The sequence below is a fragment of the Salvelinus alpinus genome, chromosome 4 (genome assembly GCF_045679555.1).
Source record: "Salvelinus alpinus chromosome 4, SLU_Salpinus.1, whole genome shotgun sequence".
Taxonomy (NCBI): domain Eukaryota; kingdom Metazoa; phylum Chordata; class Actinopteri; order Salmoniformes; family Salmonidae; genus Salvelinus; species Salvelinus alpinus.
This window is the reverse complement of record NC_092089.1, coordinates 66,196,497-66,207,571: the sequence shown is the minus strand read 5'-3', so window position 1 is coordinate 66,207,571 and position 11,075 is coordinate 66,196,497. Positions and strand designations below refer to the sequence as shown.

General features: G+C 46.4%; 1 protein-coding gene across 1 annotated transcript; it reads left to right on the top strand.

Moving 5' to 3' along the window:
- Positions 1-406: 406 nt before the first annotated feature.
- Positions 407-8,209, top strand: LOC139574182 (protocadherin-10-like). Its single transcript, XM_071398514.1, has 4 exons — positions 407-3,246; positions 6,474-6,532; positions 6,676-6,791; positions 7,018-8,209. Exons 1-4 carry the CDS (start codon positions 691-693, stop codon positions 7,359-7,361), a joined length of 3,075 nt encoding a protein of 1,024 aa, XP_071254615.1. The 5' UTR covers positions 407-690; the 3' UTR covers positions 7,362-8,209.
- The last annotated feature ends 2,866 nt before the right edge of the window (positions 8,210-11,075 follow it).

Below are 11,075 nucleotides of genomic sequence, written 5' to 3'. Positions count from 1 at the left end.
CTATATGAAACAAGAAGAGCCTTTTAGTGGCTTTTATTTCCAACTCTGTGTCTATGTAAAAGTGTTTTCTTGAAAGGCCTGAAGAACACTGTGCAGTCTGAGACCTCTGAAACCTCCGTCAGCTGCGCAGCGCAGTAACTAGAAAACGACACCCTCGATGAAAAGCAATTAGCCATTAATCCAAATCCGCCCCTGATGTCTCGACTGAAAGCTACGCTGCTTTCGCGTCTCTAATCGCTCCGAGGAGCTGCACCAGAGAAAGGGTTAACCGTGCTACTGTAATTACAGTCGCTGCTCTCAGGTCTTCGTTCTCCAATACAGTGCTGCTCGCAACTACGGAACCCCTCCCTCTCCTTACACACACCCCCCTCCCCACCAGCCCGATTGTCTAATAAACTGGAAATTCCGAGCGCGAGCCTCCCGCGCTCACACACTGCTGGTATTGCGCGCGGGGAGCACAACACATAGAAACGCTTAACTCCTCTAATCCCTTCCAAGTTTACATTCTTGTTTTTATTATTCTAACGAGCACTAATTTGATGAAAGTAGGCTACATTGTAAGTGCGTAAAGGAGCAACATGCTCTGAAGTGTTTGTTTTCTACAACAACTGGAAACGAATCCACGAATCAGTTTATAAAGCGCATAATGTCAGTTACGGGTAAACTCATCCTGTGCTGTTTTCACGGTTGATGATTTTCTTGGGAAGCGCTGAGATGGAGCACAGGCTCGCGAGCACGCGGTGGACACCGTTAACCGGGATGGTGGTGTGCCTGCTGGTGTGCGCGTGTGTGGTGGACCTGGTTCTGGCACAGATTCGGTACTCCATCCCCGAGGAGTTGGACCACGGGGCTTTTGTCGGTAACATCGCTGAGGACCTCGGTTTGGACGTGGCCAAACTGTCCGCCCGTCGCTTCCGGATTGTCTCCGGTGCCAAGAAACAGTACTTAGAGGTGAATCTGGAAAACGGTATTTTATTTGTTAACGAGAAGATCGACCGCGAGGAGCTGTGTGAACGGAACCCGACCTGCTTCTTACACTTGCAAGTGGTGATCGAGAATCCGTTAGAACTGTACAGAGTGGAGGTGGAGATTTTGGATGTGAACGACAACTCTCCCAGCTTCCCGTGGAGCGAGTTCAATCTGGAGATTACAGAGTCAGCGGCGCCCGGGTCCCGGTTCCCGTTGGAGAGCGCGCAGGACCAGGACGTGGGCACCAACTCGCTCCGATCCTACCAGCTGAGCTCCAACGAGCACTTTGTACTAAACATCCAGACACGTAATGACGGGAGCAAGTTTGCCGAGCTCGTGCTGGGGACCCCGCTGGACAGGGAGCAGCAGAAGACGCACGAGATGGTGCTCACAGCCGTGGACGGGGGGTCGCCAGAGCGTTCGGGCACGGCTCTCATCACCATCACGGTGCTGGATGCCAACGACAACGTGCCAGTTTTCGACCGGTCTGTTTACCGGGCGAGCCTGGTAGAAAACGCACCGAAAGGGACTTTAGTGCTGAAGCTAAATGCCACTGATTTGGACGAGGGTGCGAACGGGGAGGTCTCATACGCGTTCAGTGGGCACGCACCGCTCAAAGTGCGCGAGCTGTTCAGCGTGGACCAGTATACGGGTGAGATCAGAGTGAAGGGGATTGTGGACTATGAGAAAGCGAGTGTTTATGAGCTGTATGTGCAGGCTAAAGACAGGGGTCCCTCAGCAGTGGCCGTGCACAGTAAGGTACTGGTGGATGTCTTAGATGTGAATGATAACGCGCCGGAAGTCATCCTCACCTCCGTGTCCACACCTGTCCAGGAAGACGCGCCACCGGGCACGGTGATAGCCGTTATAAGTGTTATGGACCGGGATTCGGGAGAGAACGGGAATGTGGACTGCCATATCCCCAGCAACGTCCCCTTCCAGCTCCACTCCTCTTTTAAGAACTACTACACTCTGGTGACTAGCGAGTTTCTCGACAGAGAAGCCGTCTCCGAGTACAACATCACCCTCACGGCCCGGGACCTGGGCTCCCCGTCTCTCTCCACTCGGAAAACCATCCTCGTCCAAGTGTCTGATATTAATGATAACCCCCCGCGCTTCGCACAGCCATCATACACCGTTTATGTGACCGAGAATAATGCCCCGGGCGCATTCATTTGCTCAGTCACTGCTTTCGACCCTGATTCTAATCAGAACGCCTATCTGTCCTACTCGATTCTAGAGGGTCAGATCCAGGGCATGCCCGTGTCCACTTACGTCTCCATCAACTCGGACAACGGAAACATTTACGCGCTGCGCTCCTTTGACTATGAGCAGCTAAGGAACTTTCAAATACGGGTGCAGGCGCAGGACGCCGGTTTCCCTCCGCTCAGCAGCAATGTCACGGTAAATGTGTTCGTTTTGGACCAGAATGATAATGCTCCGGTTATCGTGTCCCCATTGCCCAAGAACGGGACCGTGGCGACAGAGGTAGTCCCGAGGTCAGTGGATGCGGGGCACTTAGTCGCCAAGATCACTGCGCTAGATGCGGACGCAGGACAAAACTCGCGCCTTTCCTACCAGGTGCTCCAGGCTACGGACCCGGGGCTGTTCAGTGTCGCCCTCTACACGGGAGAAATAAGGACGATTCGCCGGTTCGTGGATAAGGACGCTACGAGGCAGAGAGTCGTCATCCTGGTCAAGGACAACGGGCAGCCGCCTCTCTCCGCCACCGTCTCTATCCTCCTCTCCGTGGTTGACAACGTGCCGGAGTCCTTGTCTGATTTCGGCGACCTCACTCTGAGCCCCCAGCCCCCCTCCAACCTCGCCCTCTACTTGATCGTGTCACTGAGCACCATCTCGCTAATCTTCCTGGTGGCTATTATCGTCCTGGCTGCGGTCAAGTGTTACAAGGACAGAGAGACCATCAGTGGGTATAACCTCCCCCCCCTCGCCTGCTGCTGTTGCGGGGGCTTCCAGCCAGAGCCGCCCCCGGAGGTGTTCAAGAAATCTAACCTAAACCTGCAGATCTCCACCGGGGCGAAGGTGCCCACCAACTGCATGGAGGCCAATGGCAACGGTACTCTGTCCCAAGCCTACTGTTATAAAGTATGTCTGACCCCCGAGTCAGCTAAGAGTGACTTTATGTTCCTGAAGCCGTGCAGCCCCATTAGCACCCCGAGGAACAACGAGGCAAAGGGGGCTGATAACTTGGCTTGGAGCGCGCACCACCGGAGCTCATCGGTGAACAACCATTCCGGAGCCACCACTCCAAATGAGGTAACGTGAGAGTAAATGTGTTGCCATTCAAATAATTGATTTTGATAATCATCAAGTACACGACATTCCACCTAATGAAGGTCAAATCATACATACGAGAGTGTAATATGTTTGACTGGACAGGAACGATATTCATATCAACGTAATATATCAGACTTGGTCAAACTTTCTCCTAATGCAACCAACACCTATTTAGTTTACATTTCTGTTGGTGTTTATATTTGACAAACCATAACCTTGATCATACAGTAATGGCAAGTGAGTAAATGAAAAGGAAGTGAAATAATTAGAGAGTGGATATTCTAGTCACAAAGGCTATGCGAGAAAGCTGAACACGCCACGGTATATTTTACGCCGAGCATGTGTCGTGGAGCGTATTTCTCTCCTCTCGCACACAGACCTGAACAGTCTGCCAGAGATATCCGTTTCACAGAGCAACGGAGAGGAATACACCTCGGCCGCGTTTTCTTCGACGCTTGTATGTCGATCCCTGATCTATGTCTTGTTTCTAATCTATTTGCGCTGTCTATAATCCTCATTTGCCCATTGTTTGTTTATTTGTAAACATGTTTGAAATAATAGGGTGATTTGAGAAATCCCATAACGTTTGCATGATTGAGTATTGTGGGTACAATGTCATTGTCTGTTCTGTCTGCTGCTATGTGGTACGAGAGAGAGACATATATTCAGTCTATACTTTCCTATCAAAAACCACCAGTTTGAATTGATTTCTAGTAGCGTCTGAGAATTTCTACCGGGCTACAAGGTGAACGGCTGACAGGCACGTAATGACGGGAGCCAGTTTGAAATAGAACTCCGCTTGTCTGGGCTGTAGTATTGTATCAACGACCGTTCTGGAGAATTCTGCACCTCTACTTCTTTTAATTCTAACGGTTTTGGGCCAATAACCCCACTAACTATGCCTCAAGGGCACAGACACGGCCGAGCCATTATACGACACACAATGCCTTGCATACGAAAGGGTGTCGCGTCCATTATTGATAAAAAATGCTAATAGATAATTTTGGGGGACGGGTGAAGGGGTCCAAGGACCAGGCTGGGACGTGGCGCGCCTGTAGAGTGACCTGGCGTTGTCCTCGCGGAATGATAGAGGAGAGAGATGTGGATCCTGTAACCCGGACTCAGGGGTAGACATAACATAGTTAACATCAATCTGGACTCAGGGATAGCCATAACATAGTAAATGTAAATAAGGGACACTCCAACTAGTATAATATGTACAGTTTCGTACGGTATGTATTAATTTGTGGATGTCCACCATCCATTTTGTATGATATGTTACGAATTAAACGTTGTATGATATGTTACGAATTACAATTGTACAATATGTTACAGATTTCAATTCCTACAAAATGTTACGCATTCAGAAAAACGTATGATATGTTACGAATCACAATTTGTTGTGGGAATTGGTAGCTAGGTGGCTAACGTTAGCTAGGTGGCTAATGTTAGCTAGGCTAGGGTTTAGGGTTTAAGGCTAAGGTTAGTAATTAGGTTAAAGGGTTAGGGTTATGCTAAGTAGTTGCTAATTAGCTAAAATGGTACGTGATGGGATCCGAACACGCAACCTTAGGATTGCTAAATGTTTGGTTATACACCTGCCCATCTACCCTGACCAGGCCCTTTATCTACTTCCCCAGAGTCAGATGAACTTGTCGATAACATTTGTATGTCACTGTGCTCAGTATGAAGGAAGCTCAAGGTAGTTTTCCAAGCCAATGCTAAACAGCGCTAGCACAATGACTGGAAGTCTATTGGAATTTGCTAGCATGTAACCATACCAAACGTAACATATCATACTAAGTTGACTGTCCCAGATTTACCTTTACTATCTTACGTCTAGTCTATGAGACCAGGCTGGTAGACCTGTGTTCCGACCAACTGTGAAGTGAAGGATGGGGGAGGGAGAGAGAGGGGGAGGCGATGTCGACACCGCTGTTGCCGGAGTCACTAGATGGGACCGGCAGACCGTGAATGTGATGTGTGCGTATTGCCTATTGTCATCTCTATAATCTGGTACAATGTAGGCAGACAGTGTGACGGATAAAGGGACACACTTTTTTCCTGGAATATCTCCATCTCCGTGTAGACGAAGACTAAAAATGTCAGTCCCGTTCATAGCAAGAACACCTCTGGCCATATAAAGAGCTTGATTCTAGGTCATGATGATTGTTCTGCTAGCAGCTATGTCCCTCCAGGGGCTTGGTGTCCTTGATGACGTTAATTGGTACCCTTAAATCACCCCTGTGTTCGCCGAGAGTCATGTCGCGGATGAAAGCATAAAACCTCAAAGACTTACCAATTAAACAGTGGGATGGTTATATAGCCTAGTTGTCAGCCATAACAATGGTGTATGTAGGCCTGCATGTAGTGTAATTTCAGCAGGGTGATAAAAAATGTTTTTTCATAGATTGAAGGTGGAAAAGTGGAGTGGTCTGTGAAACAGAGTGATCAGCTGAGATGACCTATAGCGTGTAAAGCTGCAAGGACTGCACAACTTTTGCCGCTTCTCAGCAAGACAGTAATTCAAAGCATGTTCTCAGAGCATCAGAGTAATATGAACATTTAAAAAAAATTATGCATAAAACCCACAGAACAATTACTTGTGTCATTTTCTTAATTTTCCTGAGTGGCACGGTTTCCTTTGAAGATGAAAATCGTGTTTTCGTTTCATCCCGCTGGGATTCTAATTGGGTTTTGTGTATTACTCCCGATGAATGTATTTTGAAAACCGATTCCAATAATACGCTTACGTCGCATTCTTCTTGTTAACAGCTCTAAGTCAATTAATAGAGCGTGGCATCCATAGGCTACTATGAGATTTATACCCGGAATAAATATCACTCCGCGGTGCCCGTCCCCTCCCCTGCTGTGCTGTGCTGCGGTGGATGAAAGAGAAATAATTGACAGGCAAGTCATTGCTTATGGCACGGCGCACTTCCTCACTGCGTTCTGAAATAAGGCCACAGGGTGGCAGTCAAGCTCCATGGAAAAATATATCCGGATATAATGAAGCCTAGAATATGGAAATGAAAAAAAGTCTACTATTGGATATGTATCACTATTCTTACATGTTTAACCGTCTCTTCGGCGAAGTCGTTGAACCAGTAGGCTATATTACTGCTGGGTGATTTCAGAAGGGTTGTTTGTTGGTTTGTAAAGACAGGACATGTTTTAAGATTGTATTTTCTCTCCTTTATCTGTAGCTCAAGCAACCAAACACAGACTGGACCCTCACAAAGAACCAGAACTCCTCTTTGAAAAGGTAACCGTTGCTTTTGACATTACACTTACAACTACCTCAGCATACCGGTCTTTGATATATACCTTATTAATGTTTGGCCGTTGTGTGTTCATGCCATAAAGCATTATGTGATCATTTATGGTATGAATCTTTATCCTCTGTAGCTGTAACTCTATCAACATGGATGGCACTCTGATGAGGAAGGCCATGCATGCAGACCCAGAGAACTACATGACACCCATGACGGGCCAGTACTGGACCTGGGGCACCCACATGAGGGGTAGGTGAAGGCCTGGGCCTGAAACACACCAGCACGCACACACACACACACACACACATCTAATGCCTCTCCCTGGATAATAGAAAACAGCCAATGAACAGGTGGCTAATGAGCACATAGGTGTACCACTTCTACGACGTATGTGTGTGTGTGTTTTGTGATGTCCGTCTCACCTTGATTTCAGTCATGCAGTATGTTAATTGACATAATCGCTCTACTTCCACAGACTACAAGATGTCTCCTCCTGCCACTGGGCCTCCTCCTCGCTCTTGGACCCCCCGGTGCACCCCTCCACCCCAGCAACAGCCCCAACCCCAGCAGCCTCCACTCCCCCCACACCCTCATCCTCACCCTCACCCCCACCCACCTCCAGACTACCAGCATAACGTGTACATCCCGGGCACGCCGTCGGCCCTGTGCACCCTGAGGCCAGCAGCCACCCACCACCGCAGCGAGCTGGACGTCCACAACTCCTTCTCTACCTTTGGCAAGAAGAGACGCTTCATCCACAACTACGAGCCCCAGACAGACGCAGCAGCTGTCATCAACAATGACCTGTATAATGATTAATAATGGGATCCTGAGAGGAAATGAGTGAGTGAGTGAGGTATGAACGAGCCCTATGTCTGCTAACATAGTAAACAGACTAAGGATTGAATGAAAATGAATGAATTAAATAAGTGTACAAATGCCCGGAATGAATGAATTAACTTTCAACCTCGATAATAAAGGAAAGAGGGAGATGGACTAATGTTGAGGAGATGGATCTAAGAAGAGTGATCTCGTTTTTATATCTGCCACTGTTGGCCATTGCTATTTTTGACACATTACTACCACATGTTTTCCACAGTCTGTTTTTCAATGGATTTGAGTCGTTTACCAGACGCTCTTATCCAAAGCGATTTTAAAGGAGCAATTAGGGTTAAGTGCCTTGCTCAATGGAACATCGGCAGATTTTTCACCTAGTCGGCTTGGGGATTTGAACCGGTGACATTTCGGTTACTGGCCCAATGCTCTTAACTGCTAGGCTACCTTTAGCCCAGTATGATAAATCATCATTATTAGTATTATTAGCATTATTATTTTGACAATCAGCGTGGATCAACAGTTTGACGAGAAACATCCAAATAGCCTAAGATTGGACAACGCTTTGCACATTGTTCTAAATATGAATTCTATTTTTGAATGTTTAAGAAAAGGAAAATAAATACAAAATAACCAGGTTGCATTCATTCACCTGAAACGTTTGAAACTGTGTGGGTCTGTCAAGCAGATCTTGTGTGAATATATATGAATATAGCCTACTTGTAGATGCAAACTGCAATTGTGATGCAGGTGATCCACAAAGACTTAAACAGTCAACTACCCAACACATATACTGTATATACATTTCTGAGAATAAAGTATTTTTTCTCATATGTGGTTTTCTTTCTTATATTATGGAGCCTATTACGCATTCTCTTGTCATCACCAGCTTTCCCCAAACAGGCCTAGAGGCAGTAAAGGTTTAATTCTAAGGCTGTATTAAATTGAGTGAGACACGTATTCAATGTTTAATCAGCTTGAGTCACACATCCACTTTAAAGTTCGGGAAATTGTTTTAGGGTAAAAAAGTTCCACGGCACACTAACTCCGGGGCAGGCTTTCTGCCACGGCACACTAACTCCGGGGCAGGCTTTCTGCCACGGCACACTAACTCCGGGGCAGGCTTTCTGCCACGGCAAGCTGTTTTCCGTGGCAAGGAATAAACATAGTCAAATGCTAACATATGCTAATTAGGCTGCTCGCATTTCCATTCGCCCGTAGAGAATAGTCGAGGTTCATTAACTGAACAAACAGAATCTCTCCTCGAAATATAATTTAATTAAAGACGGTGGGACTTGGACACAAGCCGCGGGCTAGGAGCTTCCGTTCCAAATGCCACACCTGGACGCGATATGCCGAACCTTCTGCCCACTCTCTCCATGCCCTTTTCCTTTTAATATCCCGGGGAATGAGTTCCGAATGTCAACAGATGAGGAGTCTATCGGCCGGATTCACGGGGGTAATTAGGTCGGCGCATGCCTCAGATTGAAAATAATTCTGTTATAAGGAAACGGTCTCCATGGAGGCAAGACGCTTCTCGAACTGGAGTGTAACCCTCTCTCTTCCTGGGGAGGAGGAGAGCCATGGGACGGTATAGCAGGGCTAGAGTTCGTTAGTTCACCTAAACATCACTTAAATAAAGGTGATATAGTACGTGGAGCTATTGTATCGGCTTAAAAATTGAGTCATACCATTTTCCCATGCTCTAAAATATGAAGGTGTGTCTATGAATATTAACCATAGCATGTTATAACATGGTATAGAGTTTGGTACATTCCATGGCATGGATTTATCTGCAGCAGTGTTGTGTTCCATAGGATCCCTGACCAAAAAGGTTAATATCATCACCATAATTACTATAGTGCAGGGTTCCCAAACTGGTGGTTTTAATTGCCCCTCCATGTTTTCTGAGCAAAAAATATATATATTTCTTATTTTTATTTGTTATTATTGGACATAAAAGACTGTAAAAAAAAGAAAGGAGATCAGCTCCAAGTGATTTTAATTTGAGATATCTGTTCCCAACTACTCCCATGCATAAGAAACACGTGATCGTATACAAACTAAAGCAAGGTTTGAAATGATTATGTTTTAGTCAAATATTATATCTGTTTGGGATTCTTGCGGTCATTTTGCCTAGTTGATGATGCCTGCTATAGAGGCTGTTATGCCCTTTCCCTTCAGTATCCAGTGTAGACGCCAGTGCTCCCATATAAGCCTTCTCCCACTGCCTCTGACCTTTGACCTTATTGAAGCCTAGTAAAGGCTCTATATCCTAACCTCAGAGGGAGCCTCCGTGTCTCATCACTAGAGAACGGGATGACCATGTGTGTACCCCATGCAGCTCTGTGACCCATGGGGCTTATTCTGCAGGCTTATCCCCATACTCATCTCTTCCCCAACCTTTCTTACCTCCCTCTCTAATCCCATACATTCTCCTCCAAGTCGGCTTCTCCCTTTTGCTAGATCAATGAAACACAGAGAGGGACACATTAGTTAGATAAGCAAAAGACTCATATAAAGTCAATGTAAATGAATAAACACTCTTAAAAGCATGTCCAGAACACCATGGCCTATATATGTATTATTATGAGATAGTACAGGGATAATGGAGACCCTTAGAGAACTGAATGAAACACCAACCCTATCACAGTGCATGACCGATGTGACCAGGCATGGCCTAGTATAGATCTACTGTAGATCTGTACTACATGTAGTCTGCCTGCTGGATCTCCACCAGGGGGCACCAGGGGGGCACCACAAACAGGGGGCACCACAAACAGAGGGAGAGAGATGGAAAAGCTTCTTTGCGTTTCAAAACAAGTAAAGTAAAGTACTCACTTAACAAAACTATTTCACCGTGCTACACTTTCAACATGATGGAATAGATCACATAAAAAAGGGCACTAACACTCAGAAAGCATGCATGGAAGAAGCAGACAAGAAAGCACATAAGACTTAGTTGTGTTTTAGAAATGACCGCTAGTTTAGTTGATATTAGCACACACGTGTTGGTATTGGTTTGAGAGAAGAGATATCAGTTTGGGGATTAAGTGGCTTCCTGGTCATTTGTAGAGGTCATACGTGGGCTCTGGTTCATCAGTGGCTTCCTGGTCATCTGTAGAGGTCATACGTTGGCTCTGGTTCATCAGTGGCTTCCTGGTCATCTGTAGAGGTCATACGTTGGCTCTGGTTCATCAGTGGCTTCCTGGTCATCTGTAGAGGTCATACGTTGGCTCTGGTTCATCAGTGGCTTCCTGGTCATCTGTAGAGGTCGTGCGTGAGCTCTGGTTCATCAGCATGTGACCTGTAATGAAAAAAAAGAACACAGAATACACCAAAGTCCCGCCTACTTCCTGGTGCAAGTTTTAAAAAATGTAAAAGTATAAGTATAAGGGCATATCGGTGAACATGTGCCGTGGTCAAGTCGACGACGGCTCCAGTGCAATGAGTCGAGCTTTCTCAGGTGTTCAAAAGTGCACATATGACCAAAGAGCCTAATGCTTCCTTTGGTAGTTCTGTATGAAGCGACATTTACAGGGATGGTAAAAACAGCTTGAATATCATAAAAACATCAGGGAAACGGGGCAGAACGGAACGGTGGATCAAATGCAGCAGTTCTACAACATCTTTAATTGAGCCTCTCGTTCTCCTTAATGCAAAATTTCACCCCAAAACGACCCGTTGGTTTTTGTTCTC